The 20,626-nt window shown below is 39.2% G+C and overlaps 2 protein-coding genes across 2 annotated transcripts; one reads left to right on the forward strand and one right to left on the reverse strand.

Annotated features, from left to right (window-relative positions):
* Positions 1-1,069: 1,069 nt before the first annotated feature.
* On the forward strand, positions 1,070-4,212 carry Axud1 (AXIN1 up-regulated 1). The gene is made up of 2 exons (XM_034982463.2): positions 1,070-1,691; positions 1,928-4,212. Exon 2 carries the CDS (start codon positions 1,964-1,966, stop codon positions 4,127-4,129), a length of 2,166 nt encoding a protein of 721 aa, XP_034838354.1. The 5' UTR covers positions 1,070-1,691; positions 1,928-1,963; the 3' UTR covers positions 4,130-4,212.
* Positions 4,213-5,568: 1,356 nt separating this feature from the next.
* LOC117994120 (protein FAN-like) lies at positions 5,569-19,555 on the reverse strand. Its single transcript, XM_034982041.2, has 13 exons — positions 19,130-19,555; positions 18,419-19,019; positions 18,052-18,123; positions 17,257-17,459; positions 16,047-16,290; positions 13,370-13,492; positions 12,675-12,936; positions 11,489-11,909; positions 10,874-10,962; positions 9,366-9,498; positions 7,679-7,883; positions 6,984-7,125; positions 5,569-6,488 (listed from the first exon to the last, which is right to left on the reverse strand). Exons 1-13 carry the CDS (start codon positions 19,141-19,143, stop codon positions 6,388-6,390), a joined length of 2,610 nt encoding a protein of 869 aa, XP_034837932.1. The 5' UTR covers positions 19,144-19,555; the 3' UTR covers positions 5,569-6,387.
* Positions 19,556-20,626: the final 1,071 nt, after the last annotated feature.

Raw genomic sequence — 20,626 nt, forward strand, 5'->3', positions numbered from 1 at the left:
ACTTAAGGTTCGTACGCACCTGAGCGGCGCGGCGCGGCGCTTCAGCGAGCTGCACGTCGCGGCACAGAGCTTCAAAATATCATTTCTATCATTTTGTATGGCGCATATCGCACTAGAGCGGCGCTGCACAGCGCTTCACCGCGCGTTGCCGCGCGGCACGGCTGGAGAGAATATTTTGAAGCGCAGCGAAGCGACGCGCAGTGCAGTGACGCTAGTGCGACATACCCAGCGGCGCGGCGCGGCGCTTCGCGCTCGTACGCGAACGGGTATAAAAGTGACGCGCAAGTGACGCGAGGTGCCGCGTACTGAAGTTGTAGTGCGGTAGGCACCGTCGAGCGGCCTGAGGTGACGCGTTCTGCAGTCGGACTGAAGCGCCGCGCCGCGCCGCTCAGGTGCGTACGAACCTTTACAACTTGGAATAAAGTTAATACCGCTCTAGTCTATGTTTATTAATAAGAGTGCTAGTGTTTTCCTCGCTGTAGTGAGATGAAAAGTTGTGTGTTTCGCACGGGTGCTTTATTTGCACTCGAGTCTTTGAATTCTCGGGACAAAATAACATCTTTGCACCCTTGCATAACAAATAACTATTGTATTGCAACTACATCATTAACTACAATATTCTTATTTTTCCATCCGCAAGGAGCGCTCTTCAATTTAATAATACGATTTTTTACGCTGATGATAATAATATGGTGCTACTCTGTCCCTCTATCAAGGGGCTACAGAAGCTGTTAAATGTTTGTGAAAAATACGCTTTAAGTAGTGGACTCAAATATAACGTTTCCAAAATGGAAATTATGGTTTTTAGATGTGGAAACTGGATAGGGTCCGGATACAAGCTTTTGTTCTCCAACAGTGCCCCCCTGTCAATGTCATTCAAGTGCCAAGAGAGCTTTGTCGCATTGTAGGTACCTACAGGAAAACCAACAAACTGGCGATATTTATGTCGTTAGGCTGGTATAACATTTTATAGGCGATAGACGGATCGCGCTTGCGCTCGTTCGATGGGTGAACGCGGTGTTGTTGAGGGTCGCAAGGCTGGGGGGGAGGAGTACAGGGGGAAATAACGTCACGTCGAACAACGCAAGTTATAAGCGCCCAAATTGAAAAGCCTTCTCTAACCTACGTTCTCCACCACGTTAGCCAACGTTTGCGTTCGACCGTATTCAAACTTGTCTGCGTTGTGAGTTGTCCGAGAGTCGTCGTGCACGGGTGCACGGTTACACGAGTGGGAACGGCAATCTGATATTGTAAAGTAGGCTCTCTTTGACCAATTTAATTGTGTTGATGTGACTTTTAAAAATATTGCCTCACTAGATCGTGTGCGAATATCGTATATTTCAAAAAGAGAACTGACAAAAGTGACTTATCCGTGAAATTCTTTGTGAAACGACTATCAAAATAAAGAAGAAAATAAATAAATAGGGAACGGTACAGCGCGTCATCAGTGAATGGCGAGTGGTAAAAAGAAGCTTATTGCCTACAACGTAGAAGAGATATTTGTGTAATGAAATGAACTTTGGTAACCAAATTAATAAAAATTATGACTCTGCTTGAATGTTGACTACTGATCGGAGCAGATTGAAATACACGACCACAAATCTTAGCAGTGACTCACAATGGACTGGAGAATTCGAAGACACACATTCGAATGCCGGTGAAGCCCGTTGAGGCCACGGGCTTTTGAACAGGTACCGGTTTTGTATTATCATTTTGTTTGATTTATAATGCTGCCCCGTTTAAGCCCGACGGGTGCCTTCAACCGAACTTTAGTTGCCAATAGTTTTTAACTTACTTTCGAACACTGTACCTATAGGTAGGTACTTAAACATTTGGCATTTCAGATTACATACAAGTTCAGTTGCTGTAAATTATGAACCTACTTTTATTTTTACAGTTAATAAACTGCCTATTTGTTTTATTTCAGATACAAGTGGACGGCGTTGCTTTCAAAACTGCTACAATGGATGATACAGAAGAGCAAAACCAAGCCTTAAGCAATAAAAACTCTGCAGTTCTAACTGAGGAAAAGGAATGTGAACCTGTGATAAAACACGAAAAAAATAGTGATAGTGACACTAACAGTGAATATCTTAGCTGCAGTGAAGAACAAACTAACACAAATAGTAATAGCTCTCCGTTTTACGAGAGCAGTGATAGTAAGATAGATTATGCTGCTAAGTTAGATGACAATGATACTTTAAGTGACATTGAGGACATCAAAACAGATACTGCATCAGCAGATAGTGAAGATTCTGCATTGGGCAGTCTTCCACCCGATAGCACACTTAATGACAAAGAATTCGCCCAGGACCGGTCTGATGGCAGCGACTCAGGACTTGGGTCTGAAACACCAGAAGATGTAAAGCAACCAAGCTTTAATCTCTCACTGCCAAGTGGTAGTGACCAAAAGTGTCCAGTACCAGATGAAGAAGATATAAACATCAGTTCATCAGATAACATTACTAATCAAGACAATTCGGAACCAAATACTATTGTAGTAATTGAAAAACCGCAAAAAAGTAGTCTCAAAAGAAAGATTGAAGAGGTACTGGAAAATGAATCCGTACATAAAAGAAAAAAGCACTGTATACAATTTGATAGTGTTACAGTGTTTTATTTCCCCAGGGCCCAAGGGTTTTCATGTGTTCCATCACAGGGAGGCTCCACCTTAGGCATGGAATGGGAACACAATCATGTACAGAAATTCACCCTGCCCGAACATGCCATGGAACAAAGAAGATTGCACAGGCAGGTTTTACAGCAATTAAAAAGTGAACGTCACTTGCTCGAAGGAGTCTCTCTTTCTTCCAGTGAAGATAGTGACACGGAAGAGGAAACCAGCGACATATCTGAATCGGAATTAGATTTGGACAGTTATTATTTCTTGCAACCTGTACCTACTAGACAAAGGAGAGCATTGTTAAGAGCAGCGGGAGTAAGGAAAATTGAAGGCTACGAGAAAGATGAATGTCGAGATATACGCTCATCTCGTGAGTTTTGTGGATGTGCTTGCAAAGGTGCATGCAATCCAGATAGCTGCTCGTGTAGTTTGGCTGGCATCAAGTGTCAAGTGGATAGATTAAACTTTCCCTGTGGATGTACAAGAGAAGGCTGCGGTAACACTACTGGAAGGGTCGAGTTTAATCCAATCAGGGTTAGAACACACTTTATCAACACTCTTATGAGAATAGGTCTCGAGAGGAAAAATGAAGAAAACCAGGAGGCTGCCAAGAGAAAATGGGCTGAAGCACACAATGCAATTGTTTCTTCGACCTGTGTACCTAATTCATATGAAAAAGAAAACTGCCACAGTCATCAAGAAGTTGTATGTAACAATAATCTACAGAAATTGGAAATGAATTTGTGTTCTAGCAATTTTGATAATGTTAACCATATAAATCCATCGAACACACAAAGTAACACAGCATTTGCTTTCAGAACTGAAGCTAATTTAAAACCAACCATATTGGGGTACGAGAACAAATCTGAACATATTATGCACAACCCTTACACAAACACATCCAACATACTACAAGGGAAAGGACCACCTTACTCAGCTGTTAATACAATGGAATTCACCACAATTTCAAATAACATGCAAAGATACACGTGCGATCTGAATTATTCTTATGACCAAGTACACCCATCCACTCACCAATTTAAGAGTTTACAAAATATTTCAGCTTCTAGTTTTGAAGAGTTTGCTCATAACTCTCAAATGTCAATGCTCAACCAATACGGCCACATGTATGATTATATGCATAAACCTAGCACGAGCATGTCTGAACACAGTACCATGCAGTACCAAGCTGTGCCGCATCATTATGAAATGTACAAAAATACCACAGAGTGTGAAAATACTGAAAACAAAATTGAAACTCAATATACAACATTAATAACGATGCCATATCAGCAAAGCAATAAGTTGCAAGCTGTTGAAAACGATGAAAACTGGTTTAGTCACAATACCCTGTTGAACTTGGACCACTCAATGCAGGTGACTCCAGACACACCAGCTTTGCAACCGGAGCCAACTGCAAGCCCAGTGGAAGGTGAAACAAGTGACACTACTGAAAACTTTGGTGAACTTATAAAAAAGACTATGGTAGAATCTGTTACAGTGTAGTCGAATTAATTGTTGTCTTTTATCCTTTTAATAAATTATCATGTCATTAAGTTTATAATAATAATTATATTGATTAGAAATATGATATATTTGTTCATTTGTGTGTATTACCTACTTAGGTAGGTATAGTACGCCACAGATCTGGATGGCAATCGGGGTGGGGACCGCCTCATACCTGGATTGCCAGCTCGACCTGTCGCGTACTATATAGATACGCGATATCGCGCTTTAAAAATAGGTTATTATTTATTATCCAAGTTACTTTTCGGAGTTATGTGCGTTTGAATTAAATATCACTTTCTTTAACGGTGAAGAAAAACATCGTGAGGAAACTTGCATGCCTGAGAGTTCTCCATAATGTTCTCAAAGGTGTGTGAACTGTTAAGTCTACCAATTCGAACATTGCCAGCGTGTTAGACTATGGCCAAACCGTTCTCACTCTGAGAGGAGACCCGTGCTCTGTAGTGAGCCGGCGATGATGGGTTGATCATGATGAAGTACCTATCTACATAGTAATGTCCTCCCGACCGAATTTTCAGCCACGGCGCGGCCAATCTCCATAGAGATTAGCCAACTGCGCGGGAGATATAGTGCACGTGTGTGCGCAAACACAGGTGCACTCTGTTTCCACACTCTCATAGCCCGATGAGACGGAAATCCGACACGACCGGAGAGAGATCAGGCGCAGGACCGACGACTTTACGTGCTCTCCGAGGCACGGGGGTGAAACACCGCCAACTTCTAGTTAGTACGTACAGAGGTATTGAGAATTTCTAATATCTTACAAACTTTTTGGCCCGACCCGGGAATCGAACCCAGGACCTCGTCATCTGCAGTCGAACATGCTAACCACTAGAACTAGAAGACCAATGAGGCAGTTACGCGACAGGTTAAGATGGCAATCGGGGTTTAAGGGGGGGGGGGGGGCGCCTCGCACTGGGGGTAGACGCGGGTGTGCGGCGGGACGTTGCCACCCCGATTGCCGTCTCGACCTGTCTAGGTACTTTTATACTTTTTACTCTTGGTGTCTTTATCTACTTGGTGTGATATTAAAATATTGATGATTTATTAATGTAAATGTGTTATTTCAAAAAAAGAAAATATTCTGTCACAAGAGTTAGAGGACGGGACAGTTTCCTGATAGAGATAGAGAAGTACAGTATGTGGCAAAAAGTAATGTACCTACATCGACGTTTAGAAGGAAATAGGTTTGTAGAGCTTTCTCTTTCGTTGAGACCGACAACACGTCATATACTTAGATGAATATTTTATACTATCTCTGTGGTCATATAAGTATGAGTGACAGAGACAACGCTTTACCAAGCCGAAATGTCATTCTAAAGGCGAATGTACATTACTTTCTGCCGCGTACTGTAGTTTTACTCCTCGAATCTATTAAAATTACGGTTAATTTTAGAAACATGAGAATTTAAACAACCTTTACATTGCATTATCACTTTATTGTCTGTAGGTACATTAAATAAAAATAATTATATCTAATATATTTTATTATTTCATATTGCTGGGCATAATAATACTTACTACTTATATTAGACACAACCTAAGGAAATAAATGGTATAAATTTGATAGATTATAGCTTAAAAATTATCATCTTACAAATCCAACAACTGACCATCAAAAAGTGTAATTTATTACCTACTGATGCCCGCGACTTCGTCCGCGTGGATTCACGTTTTTCAAAATCCCGCGGGAAATCTTTGATTTTCCGGGATAACAAGTAGCCTATGTAATAATCCAGGGTATAATCTATCTCCATTCCAATAAATTGTTTGACTTTGAGATCTGAAAACTAGGTAGCACCAAAGTATGATAACTACAGAGAGCATAATCGCAATCACCGGTGGTTGGCTGATAATTTGCATGAGCAAGCGCTCGCAAAGGCACACATGTACTGTACCTTACTTATACCGATACGACTTACACACAAGCATGAGCCACTCGCCTTCGTGAAATGCAACAACTATAACGCGAACTAAATACAGATAGGTATGTATCTAATACCTCTGCTAATACTGAAAAAAAAATACTAGCTGATGCCCGATACTTCGTCGGCGTGGATTTAGGTTTTAAAAATCCCGTCGGAATTCTTTAATTTTCCGGGATAAAAAGCCACTCCCCAGGTCTTTAACTATCTATACCCATGCAAAAAATCAAGTTGTTCCGTTGCGACGTAATTGAAGGACAAACCAACAAACACACTTTCGCATTTATCATTTAGGTAGTGATTATAATATGGTCAGGGTATCTGCGTAAGTTGCCACACTTTAATCGACTTATCATCACTAGCCGTAATAAGGGTCTTCGACGTAGAATCCAAGTGTATGCTCCGGATTAAATCTGAAACAAGCGTAAATTGGATTTTTATTGATTTGCAAGTAAATAGGTACGTAAGTGTTTAGTGTTAGCCATAAGTCATAACCTTCACCCATTAGGCTGTTATGGTACTCTTAAAACAAGCGTCCTATTTAAAGGTATAAATGGAGAATACTATTTATTAATTACATAAATTAATAAGAAGTCACTAATTATTTCAATCATATTTGAGACGTAATACGGGACGATATCATAATACATACGAAGTAATACATTGTCACCAATATTTTTGGTATGAGTATGACACTTTCTTTAGTTCACCTGGGCGAAGTTTTTTTTTTTAAAGAATATAAGCCATGTTAAATGACTAATATTCCCCTTTCTTCTCCAACTAAGCGTCAGGCTTGTGCTAGGAGTAGGTACGACCATTAATAGTGCAACGGGCAGGGTTTGAACCGTCGACCGTCGGTTTTCAGTCCACTCCTTTACCGGTTGAGCTATTTAGGCTCTTATCATTACCGTCGTGAGCTTTGAGCTCGCTCAGCTGCGCGACGGCGGTCATATTCCACTGCAGCAGCGAGCCCGCGCCGCCGAGCCAGAGCACGCTGGCGTCGTCGCAGCACAGCGAGGTTATCGTGGACGACACTTGCTTTTGGTAGACCTGGAACAAACAATGTTTTTTTAATTCTATAACAAGTTAGAAGAACAAGTAGCCAACAAACTCAACAAATCGCGAAGCTGAAATCGCAATAGGCACAGCAGGCGCAAAATAATAATGTGAAGCCCTTTCGTGTGATTTTTTGCCCATTTCAACCTCTTTTGTACTTAATCTTAACAGCTAATAATGTTTTGAATCATTTCATCTAAATATATAAAAGGTAAAGGTGACTGACTGATTGATCTATCAACACACAGCTCAAACTACTGGACAGATCGGGCTGAAATTTGGCATGCAGATAGCTATTATGACGTAGGCATCCGCTAAGAAAGGATTTTTGTAAATTCAACCCCTAAGGGGGTGAAATAGAGGTTTGAAATTTGTGTAGTCCACGCGAACGAAGTCGCAAGCATAAGCTTGTTTGCAATAAGATTAGAAACAATTATTTAAATTGCATGTCAAGCATTATTAGTAGACTCAGTTGTACCATAAGGGTTCCTTTGTTGCCATTTTCCCTGAAAACGATGATGAAATGAATGAAATGAAATGAGCTCACCGAATTAAAAACAGTCAGGTCCGTAACATTCAATTCTCCGCTCTCACTGACAGTTACTATCCTGTCTTCACAGAGCAGACATACGCTGATGACAGGCGAGGAGTGTACAGCAATTTTGTTTATTAGCTCCTTGGTCGAATAGTCCCACATAAACACTTCGCCGTCACTCGTGCCGGCTATTATGTCTAGCAAGTGTCGTCTGTACCTGGAAAAATTTACATTCGTACCTAAAGTGTGCCACAAAAGAAAAGCTTTTGATATCACTTACGAAGTGTACCAAAAAAACATTAAATACAGTACGCGGCATAAAGTACAGTGCGACAAGGGTATCTTGACGCGTGGCGAAAGTCGGAACTAACGTTGCCGTCAAGTGTCCCCTTTGTTCTTGTTTGAATATTCTAAGCCTTTGTTCTCCAACAGCGCCCTCCTGTCAATGTCATTCAAGTGCCAAGAGAGCCTTGTCGCACTGTTATGTATATCGGCCTTTAGAATGACATTTCGGCTCTGTAGAGCGTTGTCTCTGTCACTCATACCTATATGACGTTTTGTCAGAGTCAACGACAGAGACAATGCTCTACAAATTCGCTATCTCCTTCTAAAGGTCGATGCACATTACTTTCTGCATGTGAAGAATCTCTTGATATATTGAATTGCAAAATTTCGGCAATTTTTTTAACACAATTATAGTATTTTAAAATTTTCTCAAAGGGAATAAAATGTCAAACAAACGACACTGCAAATGCAGTTCGATACATTAACAAAAACAGAGTTTAAAAAAAATAGCGTGCAAATGGGCAGACATTTTCAACATTTTTTATGTAAACGATTCATGAATCATGAGTGCAAGCTCGAGGTTGTACAAATGCCATCAAATGAAAAAAACTGACCTTGAACTTGCGTAATGAGTTATTCATCGATCTATTCAGGCAATTTGAAGCAGAGGTTTTAGCTGTTATGTCATTTAGTTTTCCCTTTTATATTATCACTAGTCATTTCATAATATTTAGTCAGTCCACCGGAATTGCCGGTCTGCGCTAATCTCCGCAAGCCGGGTCGCTAGTATATAGATAAATGGAACTGAAGACCCTTAGTACCACAACCCATTGACACAATATCACAACGCAGGGACAGTTAGGCCTTTCACAAAAAGGGAAGACGGCAACGCAACTTAAGTTGCCAGCCGCAACATAACTAACATCTCACGCGGTGAGACTTTTATTGTAATGATTTTAGTCATATCACGCGGCGCGGCACAGTTCATTGGGCACAGATCATGCTTGCTTGAATTTCATTACAAAGTTTTGCATTGCTAACGTTATATCCCGATGCCCAGACGGGTTTTCAAACAAAATTTCCAAAGAACGCTATTGTGACAATTGTGAAACTCAATCCACAAAATTGTGACCACTCTTTTATGATTTCAAAATATTATGATTTTTAAAGTTGTAGGTTTTGCGTTTTAGGTAGGTACGTTGTACCTATACCCTCTAACAAATAAACCTGGAATACTTATACTCTGTTATACTCTGTTTTGTCTTTCTCTGTCATCAGTAATTTGACATTTGAAGGAAAAACATTTGAAGAAAGGTATATGAAATATAATTATTATTTATAATGTATAGTTATTGATTACTTCCGGGCGCTACATGGGCTAGAGCCGACCTTGCCCGTGTGAGAATTTACTTACCGGTAAGCAACGGTGCTGATTTTCCCATCGTGGTCGAACTCCGCCTTAAGCCCGCGCAGCGCTTGTCCGACCCGGCCCACGCTGCCCCACACGCGCACCACGCCGTCCCACCCGCCCGACACCAATAAACGTTCTGGAACAAACCAGATCCGTAATCTATATCTATATCTATACTATTATATAAAGAGGTAATGTCGTAATGGGGTAATCTTTGGAACTACTGAACCGATTTTAAAAATTCTTTCACCAGTAGAAAGCTACATTATTCCTGAGTGACATAAACTAAATCTACGCGGGCGAAGCCGCGAGGATCAGCTAGATAATATTATAAATTCGAAAGTATCTGTCTGTCTGATCCGCCCATCCATTCAGCCGATTCTGACGGGCACAGAGATAACTTGCTCCTCACACTCAGACACAACCAACTTTTTATGCCGGAATGTCAGAGTTCCCACGGGACATAAACTTAATCCACGTTATGTATAGGGGTAGCAAAGAGTATTAAAGTTTGTGTTTAGGGTAGGTACCTACTTCTTACTTCGTTGTTTGAATAAAGTTAATGTAAGCTGTGGTAGCCTAGTGGTTAGGACGTCCGCCTTCCAATCGGAGGTCGGGGGTTCGATCCCGGGCACGCACCTCTAACTTTTCGGAGTTACGTGCGTTTTTAAGTAATTAAAATATCACTTGCTTTAACGGTGAAGGAAAACATCGTGAGGAAACCTGCATGCCTGAGAGTTCTCCACAATGTTCTCAAAAGTGTGTTAAGTCTGCCAATCCGTACTTGGCCAGCGTGGTAGACTATAATGGCCAAAACCCTTCTCACTGTGAGAGGAGACCCGTGCTCTGTAGTGAGCCGGCGATGCGCTGATCATGATGATGATGAGTGAATTCGGCAGGTGGCGAAAGTGTATGACAATCTCAGTTCATGTTGACACTACCTAGTGACTACATTTTCTAATGGCGAACTCAAGTGTTTAATTTACTAATCTGAACATAATAATCCACGTGGACAAAGTTGCGGGCATCATCTATTTGGTACAGAGATCATTCTAGAGACAGACATAGACTACTTTGTAACTTGGAAAAATGAAAGAAATTCCATGGAATTTTTAAAACGTAATTAGAAATTAACTTATAAGAAAGCTCAGAGTCACTCAGCGGGCGATGGAAAGAGCTATGCTTGGAGTTTCTCTACATGATCAAATCAGAAATGAGGAGATCAACTAGAGTAAACAACATAGCTCAACGGGTTGCAAAGCTAAAGTGTCAATGGTTTGGAAAACCGATAGACGTAGGAGTCCCAAGATGCTGGAATGGCGACTTCGCCCCGGAAGGCGCAGCGCTGGGACAGACTACATCAGACGAGTCGCAGGGAGCCGCTGGATTCAGGCGGCGCAAGACCGTGGCGTGTGGAAGTCCCTACAAGAGACGTATGTCCTGCAGTGGACGTCTATCGGTTTTTGATGATGATGAATTAGAAATTAAAGTTTGGTTGAGGATTTATTTACCTTTAGGCAGCCATTTTAGACAGTTAACCGAATCGTCGTGCGCGCGGAAGCTCTCCACCACTCGTCCGTATTCAACATCGTAAAGGTAACTGAAAACATATTACAATCAATTTTAATAAGGTTCTTCTCGGTAGATAAGGCGTTCCGAACCAGTGGTAAGATGCATCTGACGATTCAAAAATACTTGTAAAAGTTACTGCTGTCGCGTTGCTGTTGCTACTGCAACATTTTACGTAATCACCCCGCCGAGCTGTATTCAGCAGACCAATCAGATTACCACGCTCATAGAGCATAAGGGCGGTTTCAGACTAGCGTATTTTTTTGCGCGTATACGGTCGTTTCAGCATACGCGCTTACACGCGCGCTACATACGCGCTTCAAAAAACCGGACGCGCGAATACGGGCATATTTCGGCGAGTACTCGCGCTTATACGAGCTTAAAAGCGCGTCAACGCTCGTACGAGTTGATCGTGTGCCAAAAGGCGCGCCTTTACGCGCCTACATGCGCTTTCAAAAACGAGCTTATACGCGCGTATAATACGCTAGTCTGAAACCGTCCTAAGCTAGTTTAGATATAATGCAGATAAATAGTAATAAAAATCAAGAGGACCTCACATTTCATTATCCCATGATCCAACAGCCACTAAATGCTCATCGACCATCACACAACAGCTCAGAGGCGTCGAACTCAGTATGACGCTCCGGATTTGCTTCCTCTGCACCATATCGTATACTTTGAGCGTGCCATCCTTGCACACGGATATAATCCTATCTTCCTTCCTTAACACACAATTCACCGCTTCTTTATGCAACCAAATAGTGTCTATACATTCCAAACTATACTCATTATTTTCGTAATCTTTTGTAGATAGCTGTTTGGTGATATGCTGCATGATTTTCCTGACGTGCGGTTTGGTGAACAGTTGCTTAGGTACTTGACCGAACTCCATTATTTGCACCTCGAAAGCGTGCCGGTCGTTCATGTCGTAAATGCAATCGAGATCGACTGAACCCTCGTAACAGACGTGGTGGAATACTGTAAGACAATTTTTTTTTTATAAAATATCAAATTATCCATACTAATCCATACTTCCCTACTAATATTATAAATGCGAAAGTGTGTCTGTCCGGTGTGCTAGCTTTTCACGTCCCATCCGTTTAAGCGATTTTAATTAAATTTGGTACAGGGATAGCTTGCATTCCGGGGATGGATATAGGGCTACTTTTCATCCCTGAAAATCAAAGTGTTCCCCCAGGATTTTTAAAGACCCATCCTTTTAACCGATTCTGACAAAATTCGTTTAAATTAACTAGCATAGATTACTTTTTATCCCGGAAGATGTTCCTGTGGGATTTATAGAAAACCTAAATCCATGCGAGCAAAACAGCGGGCATCATCTAGTCTACATGTACCCACATTCCAGCAAATAAACGTTTATTTATTATTTATTATTAATTAGCATATTATAATTGCGAAAGTGTGTCTGTCTGTCTGTCTGTCTGTCCATCTGCTAGCTTTTCACGGCCCAAACAAATGAACAAATATTAGTATTTTGAATTTTCAAAGTTAGATATAACTATACCAAGTGGCGTATCATATGAAAGGGCTTTACCTGTACATTCTAAAACATATTTTTATTTATTTTATGCATAGCAGTTTTTGATTTATCGTGCAAAATGTCGAAAAATACGACTGAACCCTCGGTGCGCGAGTCTGACTCGCATTTGGCCGGTATCTTTCGTAATAATTGTACATATTCAAAAAAAGGCAAAAGCAAGAGTTAGGATTTAACTTACAAACCATTATTAGCTTTCACAGCCTCTTCACCTCTCTGCTTGTACCCAAATATAAGATCTATCCATAGATGTAAATATCTAGACACGTACTGAGACTCCAGGGCTTCCCTCAGTTTGCGCACGAAGTCCTCGGGCGAATTTGCCCACGGGGGTAGATTCACATTATCGACTTTACTTCCGTCGTGCCTCATGCCAAAATCTATGTCATAAATGTTTACTAGAAAATCTCCTTTTGCACTTGTGTCGTAGAATTCCGGGACCAGTTCCTTCAAATAAATAATAAGATTATTCAAAACAAAACCGACTTCTATCTTGTGTTACATACTTTCTTACGTATTTAGGTATGCACTTTCCACCTGAGATTTGTGAGAATGCTTACCAATAACTATAATATTGTTCGTTGATCGTTGATTTCTAAGGAATAAAGAAAACAAAGCAATTGTGCCAATATACTCTTACGCGTCAAGTTACGATGAACGGACTTTATCTACATTCGTGTGAAAATTAAACTTAAAATATTGGTGTACTAGCTGATACCCGCGACTTCGTCCGCGTGGATTTACGTTTTTCAAAATCCCGCGGGCTACATAAGCTTCTTTTTATCCCGGAATATCAGAGTTCCCGCGGGATTTTGAAAAATGTAAATTCACGCGGACGAAGTTGCGGGCATCAGCTAGTCAGCTATAAATTATAAAGTACCTTGAAGTCGGACATATTCTTCAAACAATTGTTATAAACATCTTTCACTGAATTAAACATTCTGTCTGGATGGTCGAATCTTCCGTTTTGCAAACATAACATGTACTGGGGATATTTTCTTACCTAAAGAGAAAACAATAACTTTATTAACCTTATAAACTTTATAACTTTATAAACTTAAATACCACAAGCATGATGAACTACGAATTTTGCATTTACATATATCCATCTATACTAATATTATAAACGCGAAAGTGAAGTGTGTCTGTCTCTCTGTTACCCTTTCACGGGTTTAACCGATTTTAACGAAAAGTGCTGTTAGGTTAAGCTGTGATAGCCTAGTGGTTAGGACGTCCGCCTCGGAGGTCGGGGATTCGATCCCGGGCGGTTTTATACTACTTTAGATTATACATTATACTACTTTACTTTACATTTACTTTATTTAATTAGTACACCCCTTCCGCTTTCTTTAATTTTAATATCCTCTACCCTAAGGTTGCCTGGAAGAGATCACCATTTTAGCGATAAGACCGCCTATTGTACTTGCAAACATCTTTGTTATATTTCTATTGTTTTGGTTTTGGTGTACAATCAATATCAATACTTATAATAAAACTGTAACAGGTCAAATTCTGTACATTGAAGATATTTTGAAAAATTTTTTTCGAGGGCACTCTATAATCGATACTGAACCCAAAACTGTAATTTTTTTCATTTTTGTCTGTCTGTCTATCTGTCTGTCTGTCTGTCTGTATCACGGCCGCGCATCACGCTGAAACTACTGAATGGATTCCAATGAATCTTGGTACGATTTGAGGTCATACTATGAGGAAGAACATAGGATACTTTTTATCCCGAAATTCAGCATGGTTCCCGTAGGAGAGGGGATGAAAGTTAAAATGTATACTGAGTTGGAATTCATCAACGCGTAGTCCGATTTCATTCATTCTTTTTTTGTTAGAAAGGGGATATTTAAAAGATTGTTCCGTAAATATTTCAAGGTCATCGGTTTTTAACCGTCTGTCAAAAAGCAGGTGGTTCTTTTTTCTACATCGATTTTTTCGAGGTTTCTGGACCGATTTGCAATTTTTTTTAATTAACAAAAAAAGATTTCGTGGTGGTCACATAAAAAATTCTGGATTCAACTCCTTAATCCTGATGCTGCAGCGTTACTGCCCGCCTGAGTTATCAAGATTTAGGAAGTGTTCATAGTGAATTCATATTGTAGGTACCAAGCAACGACTTTATTCTCAGACTTCAAGTCCCAACTCCTCAACCCTGATGATGTAGGGTACAGCACTCCTAAATATATATACTATAATACTCCTTTCAGTAACTGCGGATGATGCAAAATTAATTTAGGTATCAAGCATAGGCTACATCATTGAACTTCGGATCCTAACTCCTCAATCCTGATGCTAAAGTAGTAAAGTACTAAAATCGTGGGGATTTTAGAATTTCTGATAGTGAATTGATATTTTAGGTATCAAGCAACGGCTTCACGATGACACTCCCAGTCCGAAATACTCCACCCGAGCGAAGCCGGGGCGGGTCAGCTAGTAAAGAATATTTTACTTTTACTTACTTTTTACTTCAAGGTTTTTGATGAAATTGAAAGTCATTGCCATCGCATCCAATCATATAGAAGGAAGTGACTTATTCGCATTGCGTAAATGAAGTGCTCGCTACTGCTGCAAGCGTAAGGATGACCATTCAACATTGAGCTATGCTGCGCTGTACTGTCCTAGTCAGCTAACTTTCTGATGCTATGTTTTTTCTTCAACGGTGTGCTGTGAGACTTTAACAGCGCGACATACATTCGCACAAGTGCAAGCGAGATAGACGGAAGATTGAGCGAGATTTACAATGCAATGACGAGCGAGCCTTGCAAGGAAAATTCAGGACGGGCGGCGCGCGGCGGCGGTTATCCTAGTCCGAATAGATGATAACCCTGATAAAGTTAAGAACAATCATAAAAATAATATACACATGAAAAGTGATCTTCAAATAAAACTGCCGTAATGTGATAATGATATGTCATTATCACATTATTTTATATCACATATGCCATTATCACTTCGATATCTACGAGCGATATTGACTGTAATATTTTTTTCTGCTATTTTTTTTTAATTTATGAACTGGCTGCAATCAGACCTGCTGGCAAGTGATATTGTAGCCTAAGATGAAAGTAAAAGTGGAGGGGAAAACTGATCCCGGAAGGAAAATGGCTTCGTACAACTCCTCGGTGTCCAGCATGCGGCAGGTTGCCTCAACCTGAGGCATGTCGCGCCATTGTATTTTTTTCCTTTGTCGGCTCAAAGGAGCAATGGTCAGAATCGAGTATATAGTAGAAACGGACGAGAAGACCTCTGAGTTTCAGTTTGCCTCAAGATGAGGCAACTTTAAAAAAATATATTTTGGATCAATTTGAGCAGTCATGAAACACTCGTATGATACTATTAAAAACCTTGCTTTTGGCTCGGATTTCAAACTCACACTCGAGCGAGCGATACTTGCTATGTTTTAAATACAGCACAGCCGTACAAAGCGCAGCACAGCAGGGTTTTTTGTATTTTCGTTAGTCTAAGAAGAGCGATAGAGCATAGCACAGCACAGCGCAGCATAGCTCAGTGTTGATTGGTCACCCTAGTGTAGTTAATATACAAAAACTCACAAGATAAAATAAAACGAGACCAGGTGCAGAATAATGGGATCCATATAAAAACTTTGGGTCTGACATCTCATGATACCTCCCAAGTAATTTTTCCAGTCTGTCTGGGTTTAGGGCTCCCATTGGTTTGGACAAATCCCTGAATGTTTCCGCACTTTCGAGGTCTAAACTATCCGAGATATAGTCTGCCACCACCCACGGGAATATGGGATACTGTGTGAGATCATTTCTGCTTCTATCTGAAAGGCTAAGAGTAGGTAAAATAAAAATCCGTCAAGTGCGACTCAGACTCATACACGAAAGGGTTCCGTATTATCATACATATAATAAATAGCACTTTTTTAACAATTTTTTAACGTACGTGGCGGCCATTTTGAAAATTTTTATTACTTGTTGTTATAGCTGCAATAGAAATACATACTCAGTGAAAATTTCTAATCTTTACCTATTACAGTTCATGAGATACAGCTCATTGACAAACAGACAGATGGATGAACGGACAGCGGAGGCTTAGTAATAGGGTTCTGTTGACATAAAATTAATTTCAAGGATCACAAATGTGAGTATGTCTGTCTGCTAGCTTTTCAAGGCACATCAATTTAAGCGTTTTTTGTACAGTGATAGCTTGCATTTCAGGGAAGGACATAAGGCTACTTTTTGTCCCAGAAAAACAAAGTGATTTCTAAAAAACCTAAATCCACAAGGAAGAAGGCGTGGACATCATCTATTTGGTTTGGCACAGTGAGTTAGCTTGCGTTCCGGCGACAGATATAGGTTGCTGGTGTACATCATCATCATCATCATGATCAACCCATTACCGGCCCACTACTGAGCACGGGTCTCCTCTCAGAGTGAGAAGGGATTAGGCCAGTCTGCCACGCTCGCCTAATGCAGACTGGCAGACTTCACACACCTTTGAGAACATGAAGAACTCAGGCATGCAAGTATTCTCACAATGTTTTCCTCCACCATTAAAGCAAGTGATATTTTTACATAATTCAGAAAAATTAGAGGTGTGTGGCTGGGATCGAACCTCCGACCTTCCGAAAAGAAGGCGGACGGTTTAACCACTAGGCTATTGATGATGTCACAATGCGAGAGATGGATACAAAAGAGAGATTGTAACATGTCATGGCCTAGATACTTCTCTTTCCGAGAAGAGACCCATATTTAGTATAGTGGGCGGGCGATTGTGAGATGATAAGTAACTTACCAGTTCAGATACATTAAGTAATCATAATTGGAAACAACCCCGTTCTGCCACTGGAGAGTCATCTCTTCTACATGCACTCTTTCTAAATTAACATTTGGTGATTCTTCCAATATCCGGTAGACTCTATCTCTGTCATTCTCACTTTGAAATGACAAATACAAATGAGATGTAGGATTTTCCTCTGCACTATATATTTCAAGACCCTAAAAGTTTATAACAATAAATAAGTACTATTTAACTACTATTAATATATATTTTTTTAATTTTAGAAAACTCAGAACTATGCAAGCGTTTTTTAATTTAGGCTTTGTTAAAAAACTATTTATAAAAAAAAACAATAAGTCCCAAAAAATGCAATCCTACTAATATTATAAATGTGAAAGTGTGGATGTTTGAATATTTATTACTCAATCACGCAAAAATGGCTGAACGGATTTGGATGAAATTTGGAATGGAGATAAATTATACCCTGGATTAACACATAGGCTACTTTTTATCCTGGAAAATCAAAGAGTTCCCGCGTGATTTTGAAAAATTTAAATCCACGCGGACGAAGTCGCGGGCATCAGCTAGTATTATGTAATATTATTCATCAGAATATCACGGATATTTATGATTTTAAAATGTTAAATTATAAAGTAGGTACTAAATAATGTTAACAAGTATGTTGCAATTATGGCATTACTAATTAGTCACAAAGGCTTTAGATAACATACTACTGCAGAAGCTGACTAATAAGCATAGAGCCAAGCAATTTAATGAACAAAATAAATATAAACATACACTGATACATACAACTTGCCTTAGTAAAAATCTTCGTTTGTATATCCTTCTCATTTCATCAAGTTTCATTTTTAAGATTGGACTCTGTAAATAATGGCTAAATTTAACAATAAAACTAACTTGTAAAACTAACTTGTCTACTACTACTAATTTTGTAGTAGTAGCACGGAATACTTAACAGAACCTTACAGGTACAGAAGACTTACTCCACAGAGACATTTAAATAAATAGCAACTCTTGTTACACAATAAAGTGCAATTCAGCTCATAAAGCACTGACGTCTAAAATTTAATAAACTCCCCTGATTCTATCAACTTTATCCCCTACAATTACCTTAAAGTTGGCTTCTGTGTACTAATGTAGTACATAGTTTACTTACATTTTCTATATTACTGAAGGGTTGAAAATATAGAGTAGTAGGTGTCAGAGCTAGCTTGCCATGATGCCTGACTAATGGAGATATTTTTTCAGTCTGAAATTCACATATGATCTTTTCAGTGTAATCATCCATCATGACAGGGTCAAAAACCATCCTCATGTAGCGTGAGTGAAGAATAGTTGCAATCATACTATTGTGCTCTGGAGCATGTAGTGTTGACGCTCTCAAAAGTTGTTGCATCTGACTTAGACATTCTTCCGCAGATGAAAAATCAAAGAAGAAAAAAAAGTCTTTGCTCTCATATTGGAACTTGTATGGTGCCAATATATTTCCGTCCAACATTTCTGCATACTGGCTAACTCTCACTTTAATCACATTTCTTGCATCATGTGTGTTTACTGTATCAACCTCTGTGCATTCTTTAAAGTGTAGCTTTATTAATGGATAATCGCATTCCCTAGGTTCAAAAACTAAGGATTTGGAACACAGTTTTAAACGACCCTGTTTTGCAGCTTTAGTACCTTGTAAATTTACTGTGTTCATTGAGCAAGAATAATCCTCAAAATATATCTCACCAGGCTCCAACAACAACATAGAAAATCTAAAACAGTTTAATAATAATAATATTGGTACCTATGTAAAAGATTGTCTTATGGAAAAATTAAATCAGTACTATGTTAAGACTCACTAGAAAACTGTTACTGCACTTACCTTGTTTTATTCATTTTTACTATTTTTGATAAGATTTAAATGAATTTAACACAGGAATATAAAATTTATAAAAAGCTTTGATAAAAAGAAAGAACTCAAAAACTCAAAAGTACAACGTACTTTGTTGCATGATTATATTCTCTTTGCTAGAAGTTGCATATGTACATTTTTATGTGTATTTTTATCAAAAATTTTATGCTTTTATTTTTGCTTCATTTTTGTGACAAGCATCGAGTGACAAGTGACATTTGACAGACACAAGTGATTGGACGAAGAAGAAAAAAAAGTGTTGCATGTTTCTACAAACGCAAATTAAAGGCCTTCCAGACGATCCTAACCAATCACCAACAAAGGTCACCTTGGTTGAGTTCATGTTAAAATCAGCCGTATAGACGTATAGGTAGTTCGCGACAGGTCAAGTTGGCAATGGGGATAGGGACTATTAGAGTCCGTTTTAGGATCGATAAAATTCAATTAAATAAATAATATACTTTGAGAAAACATATTTTTATTATAGGAAATGTCACTCTAACATGTCCTATAATAAAAATATGTTTTCTCAAAGTATATTATTTATTTAATTGAATTTTATCGATCCTAAAACGGACCTAATATGGTAGCAGATCGAAAATAAATTCAAGAATTATTTTAGAGCAGAGATAAGCTATAATTTCTATTTTCTTTAAAAATTCTAACAAGATTTATCAAAATGTCGTCTTCATGGAATTCATCCACGAGCTTCAAAATTGATATTGGTCGTTTAGAAGGAAAGGAAAATTGGACAACATGGCGCTGCAAGGTACTGTTAATGCTAAGAGGTACTGGCGGATGCTTAGATGCGATAAATGGCAATCTAAACAAACCAAAGGAACCGGATAGCACAGCATCAGCAGAAGTTTTTGATTCTTATCAAAAAGCATACAATGAGATAAACAATACTGCAATGTTCATTTTAATGGCTAATATGTCAGATGCTACTCTACAAAAAGTGATGAGATTCACAAATGCTAAACAGGTTTGGGAAGAATTGCACACTCTGTTTGATGGTACATCTGAAGATAAAAGCTATACACTATGCTACAGTTTCTTCGGCTATCGTAAAGATCCTTCTCATGACATGTCAATGCATATATCTAAATTGAAAAATATATGGCATGAATTGAAAGTAGAACTACAAAAATCTGAAAAAGATGATCTTCAAGATAAAGAAAAATATGACCTTCCAGAGATTTTACTCATCTGCAAGATCTTAGAAACTTTACCTGATGACAGCTATTTTCCATTTAAATCTAGTTGGATGCTTATGTCTAAAAAGGATCGTAATATTGATAATTTGACAGCTCAAATTTGCGCTTATGAACGATCGCTTACAAATAAAGAAGAAAATACTGAAGCACTAGTTGTACATAGTAAAATGAATAAAAAGAAAAAATGTGGTTATTGCGGCCTTACTGGACACAAAGTCAAAAGCTGTTATAAGTGGATATCGGATGGTAA

This window comes from Maniola hyperantus, chromosome 1, assembly GCF_902806685.2.
Source record: "Maniola hyperantus chromosome 1, iAphHyp1.2, whole genome shotgun sequence".
In the NCBI taxonomy this organism is placed as follows: Eukaryota; Metazoa; Arthropoda; class Insecta; order Lepidoptera; family Nymphalidae; genus Maniola; species Maniola hyperantus.